Source organism: Heliconius melpomene, chromosome 5 (assembly GCF_056956725.1).
Source record: "Heliconius melpomene rosina isolate 202511_hmr_F chromosome 5, ASM5695672v1, whole genome shotgun sequence".
NCBI classification, from domain to species: Eukaryota; Metazoa; Arthropoda; class Insecta; order Lepidoptera; family Nymphalidae; genus Heliconius; species Heliconius melpomene.
Window position 1 is genome coordinate 5,208,548 of NC_140393.1, and position 19,286 is coordinate 5,227,833.

The 19,286-nt window shown below is 30.8% G+C and overlaps 3 protein-coding genes across 5 annotated transcripts; all 3 read left to right on the forward strand.

Annotated features, from left to right (window-relative positions):
* The first annotated feature begins 2,020 nt into the window (after nucleotides 1–2,020).
* Nucleotides 2,021–7,494, forward strand: LOC146539010 (uncharacterized). The gene is made up of 7 exons (XM_085185672.1): nucleotides 2,021–2,102; nucleotides 3,502–3,690; nucleotides 4,418–4,540; nucleotides 5,829–5,976; nucleotides 6,386–6,530; nucleotides 6,889–6,967; nucleotides 7,247–7,494. Exons 2-7 carry the CDS (start codon nucleotides 3,536–3,538, stop codon nucleotides 7,479–7,481), a joined length of 885 nt encoding a protein of 294 aa, XP_085041798.1. The 5' UTR covers nucleotides 2,021–2,102; nucleotides 3,502–3,535; the 3' UTR covers nucleotides 7,482–7,494.
* A 313-nt stretch (nucleotides 7,495–7,807) lies between these two features.
* Nucleotides 7,808–11,173, forward strand: LOC146539011 (enoyl-[acyl-carrier-protein] reductase, mitochondrial-like). Of its 2 annotated transcripts, none has more exons than XM_085185255.1 (2): nucleotides 7,808–8,194; nucleotides 9,466–11,173. In XM_085185255.1, the coding sequence occupies exons 1-2, from the start codon at nucleotides 7,960–7,962 to the stop codon at nucleotides 10,311–10,313; spliced, it is 1,083 nt and encodes a 360-aa protein (XP_085041381.1). In that variant the 5' UTR covers nucleotides 7,808–7,959; the 3' UTR covers nucleotides 10,314–11,173. The 2 variants fall into 2 exon arrangements, with proteins under 2 accessions (XP_085041381.1, XP_085041380.1); XM_085185254.1 differs by lacking the exon at nucleotides 9,466–11,173 and adding an exon at nucleotides 8,386–9,444 and having other exon boundaries at nucleotides 7,817–8,194.
* A 79-nt stretch (nucleotides 11,174–11,252) lies between these two features.
* LOC146539012 (uncharacterized) lies at nucleotides 11,253–18,251 on the forward strand. 2 transcript variants are annotated; one of them, XM_085185253.1, is made up of 16 exons: nucleotides 11,253–11,448; nucleotides 11,526–11,629; nucleotides 11,848–11,991; nucleotides 12,535–12,620; nucleotides 13,063–13,176; nucleotides 13,502–13,622; nucleotides 13,777–13,831; nucleotides 14,036–14,181; nucleotides 14,815–14,943; nucleotides 15,426–15,587; nucleotides 15,745–15,920; nucleotides 16,538–16,682; nucleotides 17,040–17,141; nucleotides 17,447–17,562; nucleotides 17,814–17,936; nucleotides 18,018–18,251. In XM_085185253.1, the coding sequence occupies exons 2-16, from the start codon at nucleotides 11,527–11,529 to the stop codon at nucleotides 18,225–18,227; spliced, it is 1,932 nt and encodes a 643-aa protein (XP_085041379.1). In that variant the 5' UTR covers nucleotides 11,253–11,448; nucleotide 11,526; the 3' UTR covers nucleotides 18,228–18,251. The 2 variants fall into 2 exon arrangements, with proteins under 2 accessions (XP_085041379.1, XP_085041378.1); XM_085185252.1 differs by having other exon boundaries at nucleotides 11,267–11,448; nucleotides 11,519–11,629.
* The last annotated feature ends 1,035 nt before the right edge of the window (nucleotides 18,252–19,286 follow it).

Below are 19,286 nucleotides of genomic sequence, written 5' to 3' on the forward strand. Positions count from 1 at the left end.
TTTCCTCAAGTGGGAATCGAACCCATAACCTGTCGCGTCCACTTATACGTCTATATCATATTATTGCATTTTTTTCAATTCGTAGTAGGTACATAAATCAAAAGTTACTTCGAAACAAAATTAGTGCTAGGTCTGCTTTATAGATTTAACACATTCAAGGTGAACAAGTTAATTTTAATTCATAATATAAGAATAGGTTTATATTTCTCCATCTCACTATTTTTAACGGCCAAAAGTATATTTCTTGTATGTTTATGAGACAGCTACTTAATATTTTGCCCATATAATAAATAAAAAATAAATAAAAAAAATAGTTTTTTTTTATGTACAAAAGCTTAATATGTCTACGTCTGTTAAAAAAATAGAAATTGACTTGTGTCATTCGGTATATAAATAAATGTTTTATTTTTTTTTTATTGGTAGGGTGATTGCGGCATGTCGTCTTTACTCATTTTTATTTCCATTCAGCTTATTTTGCTTTATTTTTAATTCTAATAAAATGTAAATATCGTATTTTTATTATATATTTTTTTACAAATATGTATGACTATTATTTATTTAATGTCTTTTTAAAAAGTTTACACAAAATAGCCTTCATGTTATTAATCTATGCAGTTGGAATATTTTGTAAACATTTATTGTAACGTCATTTGAAAATATTTTATTTTATAATTAACAGCGAGATGTATGTACTGGAGAAAAAATAGAAAAATAGCATTCTATCAAATTAATGAATGAAATAAACGTATTGTAAGTACATTATAATTTTATATAACATATTTAACTTACTCTACATTTAAAAATAAACCACTAAGAATTTTCTATTGTTATAAAATATTCAGAATTTTTATAGTTAGGTATATTTACAATCAGCTTCACGCTGTATGCCGCACACAGCAGGGTAGGCAGTGGGAATCTAGTGTTAAAACACTCCGTTCCCCATTTTCCGCTGAATTATGAAGACATCGGGTGTTGAGTGGCGGAGCTTAGCGCCGTTAAGACAATAAATAATACATTTTATTTTATTTTATTTTACTCATTCCTTTCATGAAAAACGAAGTTTTTATTATCTCGCATTGTGATTAGTGTCACAGCGCCAACGTGACCTTCGTTTAAACGCAGTGGCCTAGCGACTTTCAAACAATACGTCATTCAGTTCAGTAAAGTGTATGAACACGTACTAGATATTATTAAACAGACTTAAATATAGTCTTAGAATCATACAATTACATAGATAACCGATCAATACTTATTATAAACTGTAGAATATATTTAAAAATTGTTTAAACCAATCAAGTCTTTTGAGATAGACCTATTTAATTTTTTGTCCATAGATGTTTTTTTATTATGTCAGACGGACAAGTAAGAAAGATTTTAAACATAAATATAATTTCTTATTTTATATATATTATCTATCAGAACAATAATTAACATTTGGTTAAGAAAGTTATCTGTAATTGCTTACATAGCATCCCAGTTTTCCAGCCATCGCGAAGAACTGGCACGATAAGGAAAAAAATAATGGTAGTGAATCATAAATGACCAATAATAGTACTAGAGAATAAAAACTATACCTCTTACATATCTGTTTAGACACAATGCAAACATTATACAATTAGTTTTAAATAAAAAAAGAATATATTTTATGTGGCAATGAAAAAAAGACAAAGGTTTTAAGAATTAATTAAGTTTCTTTAAAAACAATGCAGATGACAAACTATTTAGTACCTACGTATAATGAATTAAATGTTAAAATTACTGAAATAATAATTTAGTTAACTTAATGGTTAATTGGTATTTTACATTGATTCATGTATAATTATTTGTATTTTTAATTGAGAATTTACTAATAACATGATTTATTTCGAGTAAAAGTAAGCTTAAACTTTCATGCAGTTTAGTAGGAATCCTAAGAAAAGTGATTTACGATCCTTTTTAAGTTAAAATATTCTTTATCTCTATAATAATAATAATATAGAACTAAACTAAAATAAATAATATAAAAAATGCTATCATTTTAGGAAGTCGGAAACAGCTTGGAGGAAGAATGGGGATTGGAAGGCTCGATACTCAAAATTGTACTCATCGAAAGGATTAAGCATGTAAGTATTATATATGTATTTATCTAATTTAATAAATAAATCAAATTAAAAGCACTTTATTGCATCTAAAAATATTATATTTTTTAATTCACCGTAGAGCACTCATCTCGTCATAGTGAAGTGAGGTATTCCAGGTGATCGTTTATAAAACAAAATAATATGTAATATACATGACAACAGAAATATGGCAAAAACAATATTAATAGAGATGTATTAATAAATAATAACTGTGGGTACCACACAATAATTTGGCATTTCAAATACGTATATTTCTTAATACTGAAAATTATAATCTAACATAATTAATACTGAATTTTAACGTTTTATAAATATAATTAGTTCTCAATATTTACATATAAACTGGGGTTATGTGAATCACCGTGTAATTAGCTAATATCCGTTTTACTTAATTTTATATTTCTAAGAGCAAAGTCCGATTTGGTATGAAATTTTACTTGATTCGAGTGCGTACCCTAAATCAGTTCGTCAAGGCCTATTGCCTTTACCAAGCACTAGCAACCAAACCTTTTTGAGTCATCGCGTGATTCAGTATCTGAGACAGTCGATCAGCATCACAACGCCATTTAATGTTTACATTGTATTTGTAAGTATTCACTCGTAAAACCACAAACGAGACAATCATTTTTTATACTTCGTTAGTTTTTTTATTTCATTTTAATTTTCAACTTCACGCTGTATCCCGCACGCAACAGGGTAGGCAGAGGGAACCTAGTTTTAGGACACTTCGTTCCCCAACTTTCGTTGAGTGGCAGAACTCAACGCCGCCGCGCTTCCCCTCGACACCAGAGCGAAGAAATAGAAGTATAAACGTAAATAAATATTTCAAATCCTCGAGTGGGGATCGAACCCACAACCGTCGCGTTACAGTCACACCCTTGTGCCGCTGCACCACCACGGTCTCAACTAACTTCTACTTCGTTAGTAGTTTTCTATATACTTTATTATTGGATACTGGGGTAGTCAATTTTAGTCAATCAGTCAGGTATACAGAGTGGAATTGTCAGCGCCACTTTAAATGAAACCACAGTTTTAACTACTCTATAAAAGCCTAATATAATTCGGAAAAAAAATAATTCTCAAAAATGAAGAAGTTTTTTTTTTTTAAACAAAATAAATAATAAATATTATCGTTTTAAAATAAAACGCCATTTGTAACGTATAATATAGGCACGCACACACTTACCTGTCAAAGCGGCAACGTCGCACACGTATGTGTGCGTGACACGAAATACAGGTATGGATAAAAATCGTGAAATGTAAAAAAAATCCTACGTCCAAACCATTGAGGTACCTTGATTATTTTACCCTATATGCAGTTTCAGTAAAAGAAGCGCTGCCTCTTCCATCCTGTATAATAAACATCCATTGTTAAATTCAGAACAAAAAAGAAAGAGAGCCAACGGATTTCTTTTATGACCAATGATTCCACGCCGTACGCCACTCTGCTGATAAAATTACGAGCCAGTCAAAAAGATGTATCGATGAGCACGAACGAAAGTTCACCTCATTACATAGCATCCTTGATGTCACAGAGCAGTAAGAATTATGGCACAGACATCTTTCAGAAGTAAGTGAATCTACGTAGAGTGACGTTTCACTACGAGTATATATACTATCTGTAGGCATTTGTAATACAATTGCAATATCTGTAAATATAAAATAAATAATCAAGAAATATTTATTTACGTTTATATTTCCAATTCTTCGCTCTGGTGTCGAGGCAAAGCGCGGTTAAGTTCTGCTACTCAACACGCAATGCCTTCAGAATTCAGCAGAAAGTGGGGAACGGAGTGTGTTGAGACTAGGTTCCCTCTGCCTTTACTAGCTGATTTTTTTACTTTTTAATGATTATATTTTTTGTGGATTTCCTTATAACCCACGTAATACATAAGCCACAATGCGTTTCAGTTACACGCCATTGTGAATTAAAGTAAAAACTTAATTTTACACGCGTATCTGTTTATAAACTGAATCATTAAATAGTTATTTTCTCTATATGCATATATTCTCTATACTCGATTTGTACATAAACAATGAACACGTGTTACATTATAATATGTCATTCACATTAGAACTGTTTGTTAAATGATGGATTTATATTTATTTATAATAATTTATATTTATTTATTACGTTGAAGTTTAGTTTTTGATATATGTGAGTATTAATAATATAAAATATTTTATTTATAGTAGATTTAAAGTAGATTTTCGCAGATTTTTATATACCAGAAATACCTACATGAATAATTCTACCCTTGATTCTAAATAAAAGAATATGTTTTATTTTTTTATAGATCTGGTAACTACAGCGAGCTTGAAACATCTCTTTTGAATATGGTGCGCTCAAAAAGTCGTGAAGCTGAAGATGAAGTACGTGATAACCCCTTGGTGTTGGCTTGTGAAGATACTAATAATGAGTATGACATCACAGACTATTATATTATGTGGTTATTTGTTGCTTGCATAATAATATTGCATTTTACAGATATTTTGCACAACATTCTTTATAAGAGTATAGTATGGTCGACGAGTCCTGGCCTAACCTAGCCTAACTTCAGGCTTTCTGAAATTGTGCGTTCAGAAAGTCTTTATTTTCCCTCAGGAATGTAATCGAAAGTAAAAAAATCCGTAATAATCAATTTTGTGTAGACTACTACAGCCAACTTCAAAGCGGTCAGTACTTATGTGCTGTACCTACTGTATAAAATAAAATAGAAACATATTTATTTTTAAAAATGTAAAACACAATCCTATAAAATGTTAAAAAAAAAATTAATAATAAAAAAATATTGAAGTTTCTATTTATAAGGGAATAGCTAATAACTGACTTTGACCTACAAATTTTATAATTTTGGCAAAAATATTAACATTAAAAAGTAATTATAATGATGTATTCAATCAAAATCAAAAGTCACTTTACATCATATTTCATAATCCAACAGAAAATGCATTTTCCCGCGACTTTCACTATACATACTCGTATAACTTTCTCACAGTTTTATGCCATGGTCGTTCACAATACCATTGTGATATAGAGGTTCATTCACGATTGTATATTACGTACTTTTAAGGAAAAAATATCTACAACGACGAAATTATATTTTTATTACTCTATCTATCTATCTATCTCTTTTATTTTTCTTCTTAATCAGGAATCACTAAAAAGGATGAGAAAAATAAAAAAATCCTTTCAAATTCTTTTACCAAAATAAAGTACCAATGCCAAATAATTTTTATGTGTAGAAAATTGTTTGAAAAAAATTGCACATTAGTATGGGGAATGATAACATCATTATATAGAGATCGAACCCATAACCAACGCATAATTGGATAAAATACATTATTGACTTACTGAACTTTTTGGCTTTGGTTTAAGCGATCGTTCCGCACCTTACTCGCACTTACCACGTGAAGCAGGGTACGCAGGGCCGGAACCTAGTACAGAACACGCTCCGTTTCCCACTTCCCGCCATTTTTTTGGCATTGCAGATTAAGTGGCGTAACTCAACACCTTAGTGCCAGAGCGAAGAAATAAAAATGCTATTGAATAATAATTCATTCCCTCGAGTGGGGATCGAACTCACGACCGTCGCGTCACAGTTACACCCCTGTGCCTATGCGCGTCGACGACCTCGCGACGAACTTTAATTAAACATAGCCAATTTATTAATTTAGCATACAATAAACCCACGGCTCGTGTTTCAGTGCAAATATTTACGACGCCTGCGTGCACGGCCTGAGCATTCGCATGACAGACCGCAGCGTGTCGCGCTCGCGCATCTCCCGGATGTCCACGCGGCGCGACATGGACATACCGTCCATACTTGCGTTCACAGCTAACGTACCTAAATCAGTAGGCATTGTTTATTGTTATTAGCAGCTTATAAACATAGTTATTTAATAAAGGAAATGGTAAAATAGATTTATTAAATATATAATACGAAGGTTTTTTATTTATTAACATTTGATGTCAGTAGTGGTGGAAGGCCACTAACGCGACTGGCTGTGTGTTCGATCGATCGAGGTAATGAATATATAATATTTTGTATTTTCATTTCTTCGCTCTGGTGTCGAGGCAAAGCGCAGCGTTTAGTTCCACCATTTGACACGCAATGCCTCCAGAACTCCTTCCTCAGAGTATCTTAACACTAAATCAAGTAAAATTTTATTCACCCACTATAAGATATAAATTTGCCAGCACGAGACTAGTATTGTACTATAAATGTTTAAACATTAGGTATATAAAATATGTAAAATTGCAGCAGACGCACCTTGAGATACCAGCGTTCCGAAAGGTGGAGCCACAACGTGAAGAGATCCCACGGTGGTCCATACGTCGTTCAATTTGTCCTGTCTGTTCTCAGAAATGGAAAGACAGAAGCACTATAAACAGTATTAAATCGTCAGGTATTAAAATATTTATAGAAATCAGCAACTCTCGCTGGAGTAGAGGGCACGCAGAGCAGGCAGAAGGTTAAGACACTCCGTTCTCCACTTTAGGTGCCTATGTTTAGATTGACTATTATGTACGTATATTATCAATTTCAACAAATTTTAAAATAGGTATTCATGTTTTAATAGTACCGTATCCTACTAATAAATATAAATTTCAAAATTAGAACAATTAATTAAGCGTAAGCAGAACAGTAATCCTAGAGTAGACTCCCTCCCCCCACATACGCTAATGGACGTTACCCACTTTTGTAATTTATTTGCCTGTATTAGATTCCTAGGTACGGAATAATTATGCACAATATAATTATAGGGTTGAGAAGAAATTTATCATATGAACCGCCATCTGTTAAATTGCCAGCTCGCTTACGGACATCAATCACAATGGGTTGGTATGTATTTAAGGATTAACTATAAATATAATAAAAAATTCTTACATTAATTTATGCATGTGTGTAAATCTTTTTTTTTGCCTCACATTGTATCTGGAATGCAGGGTCACAATACCAGCCTTTATCTTGTTGCCAGAACGATGAAAAGATAATTATTAATTCTCCTTTAGTGGGGAACGAACCCATAACCATCGTGTTTGTAGTCAAACGATGTACCATTGTGTTCACTTCCTTATGTATATCTTCATTCTTTATTCTATCATCGTTTAAATATTCAAGTACTTCTCGAAATATACCTGAGGCATTGGACCAAGACATTGGAGTATCCTATGGTAGTCTTCGAAATACAAGTGCTACGTGGCAGCTGACTCGAGCCCGACGATTTCGGGCGCCGAAGCCATTGCTACCTACTCCTGAAGCCACTGCACCACCAAGCTGCAATGCACCATTGGCTCGAAAAGATTTGGATTTACGTGTTTCTCGTTTTCTTTCGGATAATTTTAAAATACAATAAATAAATAAATTTAAAATTATATAAGAGTTTTTTTTTTATAAATAAGATAAATCATTCTGTAGAAAAATATAGAGTAAATGTAATAAATTAAAAATAAGACTTTAATTACGATATAGTACTGTAATTTACAGGGCAATATTATTTTTATTACAAAAGAGTTAAAACTGTATTTATAATCCAAGTTATCCTGTGTTAAATTACAAAGTTTATATCTATTATTATAGTTAGAACTTAGATTCTTATAAATTCATTTATATATATTAAATATGTCACATTAAATATTATTAATTATACCAAGACTATTTTTCTTCTTTCATAAAGCGTGGCAACACTGTAATTTTGTTTGTTAATGGTTGGCATTATTGTTATTCAATTTTCCTCTATCTATTTTATTGATCGGCATTTTATTAAGCGGTCTTGATAGCCAAGCCATATTTTGCAGTTAACAAAAAATTCTGTGTAAGACAAAACAAGAAAAATGCCTTTGCTCCCACGAGCGCGAACACTAATATGTGCCGGGAGATGTCTTAATGTAAATTTCCTTACAACTACACGAAGGCTTATGTCGAGATCATTGTATTATTGCGAATTTGGCGATCCACTTCAAGTGGTCAAGATAAAAGATTTACAAACGATGCCTCTTTTGTCTCATGAAGTTCTAGTCAGGATGTTAGCAGCACCCGTGAACCCAGCTGATATTAACACAATTCAAGGTACTATATAAATTGATTATTTTATTTACCAGTTAATGTTTTCAGAACAAATGCTACTGAAAGCTTAACAATGAAGAAATAAAAATCTTCTTTTCTGAAAATTTGTTAAGGTACTGGCTTTTTTTAATTTTTTGTATATAAGATTGCTAAATTGATCTTGTGCATATTTAACATATATTTTAAAATTTTAGGGAAATATCCCGTTCCTATACGTCTGCCATCTATACCTGGGAATGAAGGTGTAGGGATTGTAGAAGATATTGGAGAAGACGTTGATAGAATATGCCCAGGTGATAAGGTCATTGTTACTAGACCTGGGAAAGGTACATGGAGAAACTTAGGTTTATTTGACAAAACAGTTTTAAAAGTTGTTCCAAATGAGCTGGGATTAATAGAAGCAGCAACCCTTACAGTTAATCCTTGCACAGCTTATAGAATGCTAACAGATTTTAAACCAGTAAAAGATGGCCTTGTTGTCATACAAAATGGTGCCAACAGTGCTTGTGGACAAAATGTTATCCAGATATGTAAAGCCTGGGGTGTTAAAACTGTAAATATTGTCAGAGACAGGCCAAACATTAATGAATTAAAACAATATCTAGAAAGCTTAGGAGCAACTTATGTACTTACAGAAGAGGAATTGCGAAAAACTGATATATTTAAGGAAAATAAAATTGATAAACCAGCTTTAGCTTTAAATTGTGTAGGAGGCCGAAGTGTATTAGAAATGTCAAGACATTTGAACGATAATGCCATAGTGGTGACATACGGGGCTATGTCAAGAGAACCAATAAGTGTTCCAAACTCATTAATTATTTTCAGGAATATATCTTTCTGTGGATTTTGGATGACTGCTTGGAACCAGAAAGCTTCACCTGAAGAAAAAGAAAGGATGTTGCAAGATGTTATAGCTTTAATGTGTGAGAATAAGCTAAAAGCGCCAGTACATAAGATGGTAAAATTTGAAGAATATAAAGAAGCTCTTGAAAATACTCTTACACCAAGTGGTTTTAAAGGATGCAAATATATTTTGGATTTTAGTTCTTAGATATAAGTGTGCTTTGACTAATTGTGATGTTTTGTGATTGAACATGAGTGATATCAATTCTTTCTAAAAGTAATTAATAAAAATATATATTTATACACTGTACTGATAATGTTTTTTTATTGTTATGCTTATATACTATTTACTTTTTGTTGCTTAGATGTATAAGTATATAATTTGTGAAATAAAGATATACATGGGAAAATATTAGTATTTATATTTCCAGGTAGAAATTTCTGCTTGCCAAAGCTACCTAGCATTCCTGGAGATGAGGGAGTTGGAGAAGTGGTTGAAATTGGTAATAAAGTGAGTGCTGTAGATTGTGGTGAAAGAGTAATTTTGACTACAAGATATCTGGGTACTTGGCGGTACTATGGTATTTATGATGAAAGAGATGTCCATGTAATTTCCCCTCATGTCCCTCTTCCTGAAGCATCCATGTTAGCAGTGGCTCCTTGTGCAGCTTATAGAATGATAAGAGATTTTAGAAAATTAACTGAAGGGGAGACTGTCATGCAAAATGCTGCTAATAGTGCCTATGGCCAGTGTGTTATACAACTTTGTAAAGCATGGAATATTAACACTTTTAATATAGTTGCCAATAACAGTTCTTACAAATCTATCAAGAAATATCTATTGGATATAGGTGCAACGGCTGTTTATACCCTTGAGGAGGCGGAAGAGCTTACATCATTTAATACATCCTTGACAAAGCCAGTGCTAGCTTTGAATTGTCTAGGGGGAAGATTCGAGGATGTTGTTCTTAAACTACTTGAAAAAAAAGGAACCATAGTGTATTATGGATCTGCTTTTGATGTCCCTATAGCTAAACATGTCTTGCGTCCAGATGTTTATTTTAATAGATTTCATCTATGTGAATGGGATTCTCGAGCAGGTGCTCTAGAAAAAGATATAATGATGAATAACATAACTAAACTAATGATTCTCGGGAAATTAAGAGCCCCTTTATACCAGCCAATAGAAATGAAAAATTATATTTATGCTCTTAAAAATACAAATACTTGTGAAGCGTTTTCTAATATGAATTATGTATTTGATCTCACACTACCATAAAAACGTATTTTTTAAGGTTTTATGTTATATAAATAATTTACCTAGTAATTTTATTATCATCATACCTAGTACTTTTTGAATACATTCTTTGAATAATCATTCATTTTAATTTCTCTTAAATAGTGCTTAAACCAATTTTTTATCTTCCTGAGTACTTAGTTACAATTAAACATTTTTTTTAGTTTTCCATGCATGGATTGCATGCATTGTTCTAGCTTCATGCTGTATTCTGCTAACATAGAGTCGATAGAGGAAATCTAGTGTCAAGATACTCCGTTCCTGTTAAATACTTTAGTTTCTTTTCCGCAGAATTCCGGAGGCATTGCGTATCGAGCTGTTGAGAAAATGAAAATATTAAATATTTTATTTTCATGAGTTGGAATCAAACCCACAACCTGTCTCCCTTACACGCTGCCTTGTGCCCCTGCGCCACGATTGGCGTGACTATTGGCTGCATTGATCAATGTAATAAAACTCAAAACAATGATTTTAAAATTATTGTTTTCAAGCTATTCTCAAGAACAGCGTAACTTTTTTATATGCGGTTGTAAATATTGTATATTGACAAACTTCCAATATTTCTAGTATCGTTGTAATGTGTTGTGATGAACATAATTTCTGTAAAATAAGAGTTATTAAATTGGCTGAAACTTTATATCGTCTTTAAAATAGTAATATTATTAGAACGTGGAAGTAATTCAAATTAGTAAATAAAGAATTGTATATTTCAAGCGGGCTTAGCCGCGATCGGGTCGCTAGTATAATGTAAAGTAACCAGATTTTTTAAAAGTAAAGAACAAATGAGAAAACAACAATAATTGATTTTGATTTGATTGAATAAAATATTTAATTTCAATGTATTTTATCTTTTATTTAGAACGCATCGGATTAATCTTTAAAATATATTGTCTATATTTAATTTAAATTGTCAAATGACAGTGACAAAAAAATCAAAATTTATTATTTGAATTCTTTGCGATTATGATGTCGCTATGTTGCTAATGATAATAAATAAGTAAAAGATGAACTCTTATATTTACATTTAATAATTTTATATCAATACTAATCAGATAAACACATTTTATTGTATATTTTTATTTTTAACTAAAATAATAATATAATCGCTAATATTCAGGTTGGTTATGTAAATTAAAGCATTTTAGTTAATTGTTATAATTCTCATAATTTCAAAATAAAACTTAAAGTTATCAGGATGGAGAAAGATTCTTATGAGGCTTTCGAATTCTTGGAAGATAACGAGGACATGGATGAAAACCAACTCATTGTTGTTCAAGAAGACGGCACTATTCTCACAGGTAAGCGAATATCGGCATAATTTTATAAATTTTAAAGTTTTATTGTCAGTCCTAAGCGCTTACAACACAAACATAAAATTATAACCTAAGATTTGTGAAACAATCATTTAATTCAATAATAATAAGACAAAATAAATAATAAGTTATTTCCACTTATTTATGTAGTAATGTTATATAGCAGGCATAATAACAGTTATCTTGTATCAATCTATTAACAGTGAATAGGCCAATACAATATTTAACTCAAGTGCAAGATGTCAAGGAAGTTTTGGATACAGCACAGTCAAATATTGTGTATGATGTTACACCACAACAGTTTTATGTTAATGTCGATAATTCTTCAGAACTTGTTTCTGTATCTGGTAAGTACCATTATATTTATAGTTTGATGCTCCTCTGAGGCAAAGAAATATATATTTTTTATTTTAAATGAATAAATATTGTAATCATATTTATTAATACAGTCGCTGGTTAAATTATACTTCTGGTAGCATTGTATACAGCTACATAATGCTTAATATTGGTGTTGTGGTACAGTAGGAAGCATCTGGTTGTCAGTTAACCCCATGTTTTCTTCTCTATATTCTCATAGACATGCTAAATTTGGTAGGAAACTCAGCAATGGAGTCTTGATGGAGAGGAAACCTAGTTCTAATACACTCCATTCCTTGCTTTCCATAATTTTTTGTGATATTGCATGTTAAGTGCTTTCACTCAATATTATGCTTTGTATAGATATCAGAGAGTGGAAATGAAAATAATCCAGTAAGCAAAAAAATTAACATTTCTAGTTATTTCATTTAATAATTTCATTCACATTACTATTTATTAGATAATAAATATCCCTTTCAACATAGAAAGTATGTTAGTTTATAATTTTAAGTAAATAAACTTGTTATTTCCAGATCAATTTATCATGCCAGAGGGTGAAAATAATATGTATGCAAATAGTTTCTTGATACAAGCAGTAGAGAATAACAAAGATGAACAGGTTATACATATTTTTCATTACTTTTATTATACTAATCTTAATAATTGTACTTATTTACAATTACACATAAGTTTGCTATATAAAAAAAAAATCAATTGAAAAATTTAAAAATCCTTTAAACAAAGACAATTTAGTTTGATGCTTTACATAATAAAGTTCAGTTAAATTCCACAATAATGGTGGAAAAAAGTTGATATTTTTCAAATTCCTAGACTGAATTAGCAAACATAGCTAAAAACCACTGAATAACAGAGAAAAAAACTGCATTAAAATCAGTCCATCCATTGAGAGCTACAATGCCACAGACAGACAGACATACATAAATATTGACATCTCTCATTTGCACTGATGTTTAAAAAATTTACAAAATGAGTATTATTTTAAATAAATATATATTATTTGAAATAAACATATTATTTTAAATAAATATATACATATGTAGATGGAACAAGAAGTTATACCAATTGAGTTTACGCCGGAAGAAGAAAATAATGCTGCAGATGAAATAAATATTGAGACAGAGAATACAGAAAAAACAAATGGTGATTGTACTGAGGTGATGTTTTTTCCTGCTTTTTTTTCAAATTTTCATATGAAAATTTTTCAGATTACAATAGAATAAAATATTGTTTTTATTACACACAAAAGATACAAAGAACACAAAGTAATAAGAACATGTATATAAAGGCAATTTTTAATAAATAAATCTTTAATTTTTGCTTGACTGTAAAGGCGATGATTGTCGGTTTTGTCCGCAATTGATGAACTGCACTTTTTTAATTTCCCCTTCTGTAAAGAGCGGTATAGGGTTACGCTGGCTGTGGGTTTCCTTTTCAGCCTTTTTTTTTATATGTAAATGAAATATGAATTCAACCTTTTAGATTACTTTAAGTGATGATCAATATCAGTTACTTGAGCGTAAAGGCTGGATATTATTGGAAACGTCAGATAAAATCTATTTACTTGATACACTTGGACTACATGACATAACAGATGATAAAAGTATGTATTCTATATTAATTCATATAATTATTATTACATATTGGTTTTGGATTTTTTTTGATTTTAAAAAAATAATTGGAGCCGGCATCCTTAATTATTATAACACAATTTTTAACTAAGTTTATTCTTTTATAAACAATATTTAATATTGCAGACTTAATTGAGAAATTGAAATATGAGAGTGAGTTAGAGACTAATGAAGAGACAAGGTAAATAATTCAATTTCATACTTCATTTGTTTACACAATATTTGTATTTTTAAAAATTAATAATATCTGGTTCCTTATGTTAAAATATTTTAAACAATATGTAAGTATATTATAAATATACCAAGGGTTGAGATTAAAATATAATAAAGAGTGATTTTCATTTGAAATAAATTAATATAAATTAAAAAAATATGGTATTTCTAGTACTGACAAAGCACAAGTAGAAGAAATCACTTACGAAACTTGTGAAGAAAATTCTGATACAAATCAAGTAGAAGGGACAGATTATGTAATCGAAGAAGAAGTTGAACACCAAACAGAGGAAGTGGCATTTATTGATTATAAACGAGGTAATTATATATTAATCTAGCAGCTTTGCTTTGCTGAAATTAAGTTGAATAACTTATAAAAATATAATATGTTTTGTACATTTTTTTGATAAAAATATATGTTTTTAAAGTGTTATTCTTCACTGAGAATAGGTAAAAATGTTTTAAAAAATGTATATTTGAACAAGACTGAATTTGAAACCGCGCGGTTTCAACTCTTGGAACTGTCCAAACCCTCTATACACTTAATCAAATGTGGTTATCAAGCTACGACGAAATTCTTATACACTCATAGAGATCCTAACAACATAAATAAGTCTAATTTTGGCTCAGATGACAGAAGAAGATAAGAGAAGTGTTTGGACGATTAGCAAGAGGCGCGAGTCCGAGTCCCGCTACGTTCAAATTCTTATAGGTTTTCTAAAATATTAAGAAAAATATATATTTTTATGTAAAACATCTTAAAATTCAATTTATTGCTTCTTTCGGTCATTATTTTAAAATACTACTCGGTCTATCGCTAACACATAAGTCAAATATTGTTACTTTAATAGAAGGCATTTTGATTTTGGTAATTGCTGGAATGATTTGGGAACTTTGATTTTAATCAATTATAAAAAAATACAAATTAAAATATATAATTATTAATTTTAGATCATGAGAGTGGACATCTGTCATCAAAGCATTTTCCACACGACTATGTGAAGATGAACTCTTATAAAGATACATCATATAGAAGAGAAGGAGAAGCTCTTAGAATTAAGACTAAATTTTCATTCAAAAGTATGTAAATAATTATGTATTAAAAAGTTTTTTTTTATCAAAAATATCTAATATCAACAACTAATACTTTATTTTACTTGGTATAAAACATTATTTAAAAAAAAGGTTCGAGTGTGTTGTTTATTAAGAAAAAACTAATGTGTCAAAAATTTAAAAAAAAAATATAATATTTTAAGTAGTAGTATATAAAATGATGTGAAAGCAATAAAAAATTAAACATATTTTTAGTGCCGGCACGGCGTCTATGTGTAAACGCGACGGTGTGGGTTCGATTCTCACTTCAGGAAGGAATCATTTTCATATCCTCACTCAAAGGTGTGTGTACAAGACAAAACACAGTTTCGAATGATGCAATGTCCCTAACATGGGATATAAAATGGGGAATGTAGTATCTTAACACTATCTTCCCTCTAGATAGGCAGAGGCCTATCCTGCTATACAAAGGATACAGCGTGAAGCTAAAAATATATATAAATTTTCAGACATTCCACCAGAAATAGTGTTAGGTAGAACGGTGCATGGTAAAAAGTTAGTTGCGAGTGTGAAAACTGAGAAACAAAACTTGCGAAGCGCTCTCATTAACAAAGCTGTGGGTGACAAGTTCCAGCGGGTTCCCGACGAGGAGTCCGAAGAACACTTGCAAAGTATATATTTTAGTTTATTTATATTTTTTTTTAGAAAATGCAATAGTTATCAGGAATGTTATGAAGTAAATATGTAAAAACGAATACGCAATAAAAGAAGAAAATAAGTTTGAGCATGTTTTTTATAAAACCTTTTTTTGATTATTTTTTCTTGCAGATGATACTGGCTTAGAGGATGCCAAGTTTGATGCTTTATTACAAGAGAACCTATGGGGTAATGTTGATAATTGTTCAAAGAAAGATGTAACTGCGGCGGAGATCGTTGTAGAACAATTGTTGAGGGTGCCAGCTTTCAAACCAACTATTATAGAAAGACGATTGCTTGTTACTAAGGTATATTTTTTTAAAATACTTGATGTTTGTAATTAACCAACTTCTGCAAAGGGGGGAGGTTATCAATTCAACTTTATTTTTGAGGCTATTTTAATTTATGGAGTAATTATGCATTTCCAAAGATTTATATTACATAATAAAATTTGTGATACCAGTGGTATCAAGTATGACTATAAACGCAATGGTAGTAGGTTGGGTCCTCGCACTAGCCCCAAAGAACTCGGTGTTGAGTTCATCACCCACGCAATGCCACGAATTCGAGTAGACAGTGGAGAATGGACTTTTTGAAACTAGGTGATCTCTTCTTACAATGAGTAAAACTAACAAAGATACGACAACGATCAGAGGAATTATTTGTGGAAATCAGCTGTTAATAATAAAAAAATGCATGTAGCATCCAGTAGTTTCTGCCTCTTATAGTCATGGCCGTCCTGATTTTTTTTTTCTTGGATTATTTTCCTACCAAGCGAACATAGCGCAATAATCGATTAAGAAAGCCTAACATCAGGTCGGCCAGTACTAGTCAACCGTACTTTACAGTTTATAAATACTTTGCAGATAGGCGTAGAAGTCGACAGTACCGTATATAAGCATTATAGTTTATAAATAATTTACAGATAGTATTAGAAGAGCACAAAACAGAAGACACGTACACGGAGACGGTCCCCACGCTCGTGACTGGGCGCGTCATGCGCAGCGACGCCAAGTTTTACTTTGTGCACTTACCGGACCTTTTACGGCGATCGCTGAAATATGCACAGAGTTTGTTGTTTTTATTGATAGTTATCTGTTCTTTAGTTTCTTTTTAAAATGTGACTGTTGATGAATTATTTTCATGTTTGTAATTTTTAACAATATACACAAATAGAAGTTAAATTTAAAGAGGACGTCGAGGTGCTCTCGCCAGATGGGTTCGATTCCCACTCGTGTTAAACGGTATAACTATTTTCATTTTCTTAATCTAGTACACAAGACAAAAAGCGTTTCGTTACGCCCCTCAATACGCAATGTCTCGAAAATTTCTTTAGTATCTACACTAGGTTCCCTCTGTCTACCCTGCTATAACAGAAGAATACAGCGTAACGCTTAAAAAAATTATGTCATTAATTATAATTTTAGGTGGAAGAAAAGTTAATGAAGACAACTATTTACACATTCACATTCGTGAAATGAAGGGAGCTGATGGTATTACTAGGATCTCTATCACACTCAATAAAAGACGTGAGTATTTACATAAAACAAAAAAAATACTTCATATTTTATGTATGACTGGTTGTGGGTTTCGGTCGAAATTAAATATTTTCCTTTCTCCTCTCTGATATTAACACGCAATGCCCCCAAAATACGACGGAAAATCGATAACCACTAAAGTGTCGTCTGAACTAGGTTCCCTCCTCCTTTCGCTGCATGTGGGATACACCGTGAAGCTTTAAAAAAATCATTTTGAAGGCGATATCTTGGTGTTATAAGCTTATTTTTGTATCTCTTGTCGAACTTACTTATCCTTTTATACCTCTATTTTTTAGATATACCTTTGACGGAGTTAGCTAATAAACCGAGGAATAAACAGAAAATGTCATTTGCGTGCAGTGCATGCGCGGCTGTGTACAAAACTGAAGAAGGCCTAAAGCTACATCAAGAGGTTTTATTTATTAACTATTCATAGTATTTTTTTAAATATAAAATTTAAATAAAAGAGAGCTAAACAAATCTTTTATCTACAACACTGTTATACAATAACAAATCTTTAACCCTATTATCTCATTTTGTTGCAAAAACCTTAATGATTATTTAGGTTTTTTTAGATTTTTGTTACAAAATTACCCTACAATTTCTTATTATTTCGTAATATATAAAAGTATGTACAACTTTATAATTTTGTTTTTTTTTCAGACTGAATGTATGGAAATTGATGATCTTTTAACTATCGATACTGAAGCAGATAAATCTAATAATCCCACCTTTAGTGTAGTACTGACTGGTAACAATAAACAGTATATGTGTAATCAATGTCATGTAAGTATAAATTAAATCTTTTAAATTTAAAAATAACATTTATTCTTTAACTTATAAATGTAACAACATTGTTTTTTACAGTCCATCTTTACAAAGCTAAACAATTGCCAAAAACATATTAAAACACATTTTAATCAAGAATCTCTAGCTGAAAATGAAAAATCCTCAAAGAAAGAAATCAAGAAGACCGGCGAAGTTTACAAATGTAATATGTGTTCGTGCACATACTTGCATGCGGCGACTCTGTCTAAACATATTGTAACCAAACATATAAAAATGAAAGCCAATTAAAAATGTTTTAGAATTGTCTGAAAACTGATTTTTTTTATTAACTAAACTGTATCATTCATTCAAGTGAAAATAAATATTGTTTTGAATAAGAAAATAATTAAAATAAAAAAATATATAATTATTGAATTGAAAAAATTGAAGAAGTGGAAAAATACAACCAGACCAAACCAACCCTATGAGTGGGAATAAAAAATTGCATAGTTTGTATTCATTGTTGTTTTATCGTGATTTTAATAATAATGTATTCTTTATTGCACTAAATACAATAAACAAAAAAAATGAGTTATAGAAATGAGGTTGACAAAGGTGGACATATCTCTAAAAGAGATTTCTTTGACTCAACCTGTGGAAGTGGGTGAAAGAAACATTTAAAAAAGAAAAATAATTCGGTGTGCCGTCGACACATACACTACCGTTCATAAGTAAGGTAAGTGACGGTAACTTCGTGATAGTACGTGGTTTCGTGAGTTTTGCTTGTGGCAAAAATAATAAGCAATTTAAGTATTATTTACGGAAACTATATATTGGTATATAATCTTTATACTTTCAACTGTCTAAAAACTAAGTAACAATATTTTAATGATAAAATTGAGCGTATAGCGACATTTTAAACGCAGAGTTGGCTACAAACTGCATTGTAACGTGTCTGCGATGCTTGCGACCGTAAGACTAGCGTAAGAATTTCTTAAGGTTGTAGAAAGACAAAGGTAAGTTATTCGAATAAAACATTGAATATATGCTTTTTTGTATTCTATAAAAAAACATTTTATTGAAAAAAAAAATAGATGGAAGCATAAAATTCTTTTAAAATTGCAATAAATCGATTCACGAAATAGCAGACATTTTATTTATCAAGTGTCCGCTATTTCGTGTTACTACCGAATTAGGGGAATCTTAGATACTTTTTAATAAATTTATATTTATGTTATAACTAAGATAATTTAAATTTAAAGCTTAAAATCAGTTACTGTATTTATTAAAGTTTCTCGTGATCGAAATTCGGTATATGTTTTGTCCACTTAAATTTCTATATTACTATTTTAAAGGTAACCTGAATTG

What these genes read in the sequence shown, in the direction of transcription:
- LOC146539010 (XM_085185672.1), top strand. Translation starts at nt 3,536, where the DNA reads ATGACCAATGATTCCACGCCGTACGCCACTCTGCTGATAAAATTACGA. An exon ending in CAGCTAACGTACCTAAATCA is followed by an intron (nt 5,977 to 6,385) that starts GTAGGCATTGTT and finishes GTAAAATTGCAG; the next exon opens with CAGACGCACCTTGAGATACC. An exon ending in ACATCAATCACAATGGGTTG is followed by an intron (nt 6,968 to 7,246) that starts GTATGTATTTAA and finishes TAAATATTCAAG; the next exon opens with TACTTCTCGAAATATACCTG.
- LOC146539011 (XM_085185254.1), top strand. Translation starts at nt 7,960, where the DNA reads ATGCCTTTGCTCCCACGAGCGCGAACACTAATATGTGCCGGGAGATGT. An exon ending in TGATATTAACACAATTCAAG is followed by an intron (nt 8,195 to 8,385) that starts GTACTATATAAA and finishes TTAAAATTTTAG; the next exon opens with GGAAATATCCCGTTCCTATA.
- LOC146539012 (XM_085185253.1), top strand. Translation starts at nt 11,527, where the DNA reads ATGGAGAAAGATTCTTATGAGGCTTTCGAATTCTTGGAAGATAACGAG. An exon ending in AGACGGCACTATTCTCACAG is followed by an intron (nt 11,630 to 11,847) that starts GTAAGCGAATAT and finishes ATCTATTAACAG; the next exon opens with TGAATAGGCCAATACAATAT. An exon ending in GACTAAATTTTCATTCAAAA is followed by an intron (nt 14,944 to 15,425) that starts GTATGTAAATAA and finishes ATAAATTTTCAG; the next exon opens with ACATTCCACCAGAAATAGTG.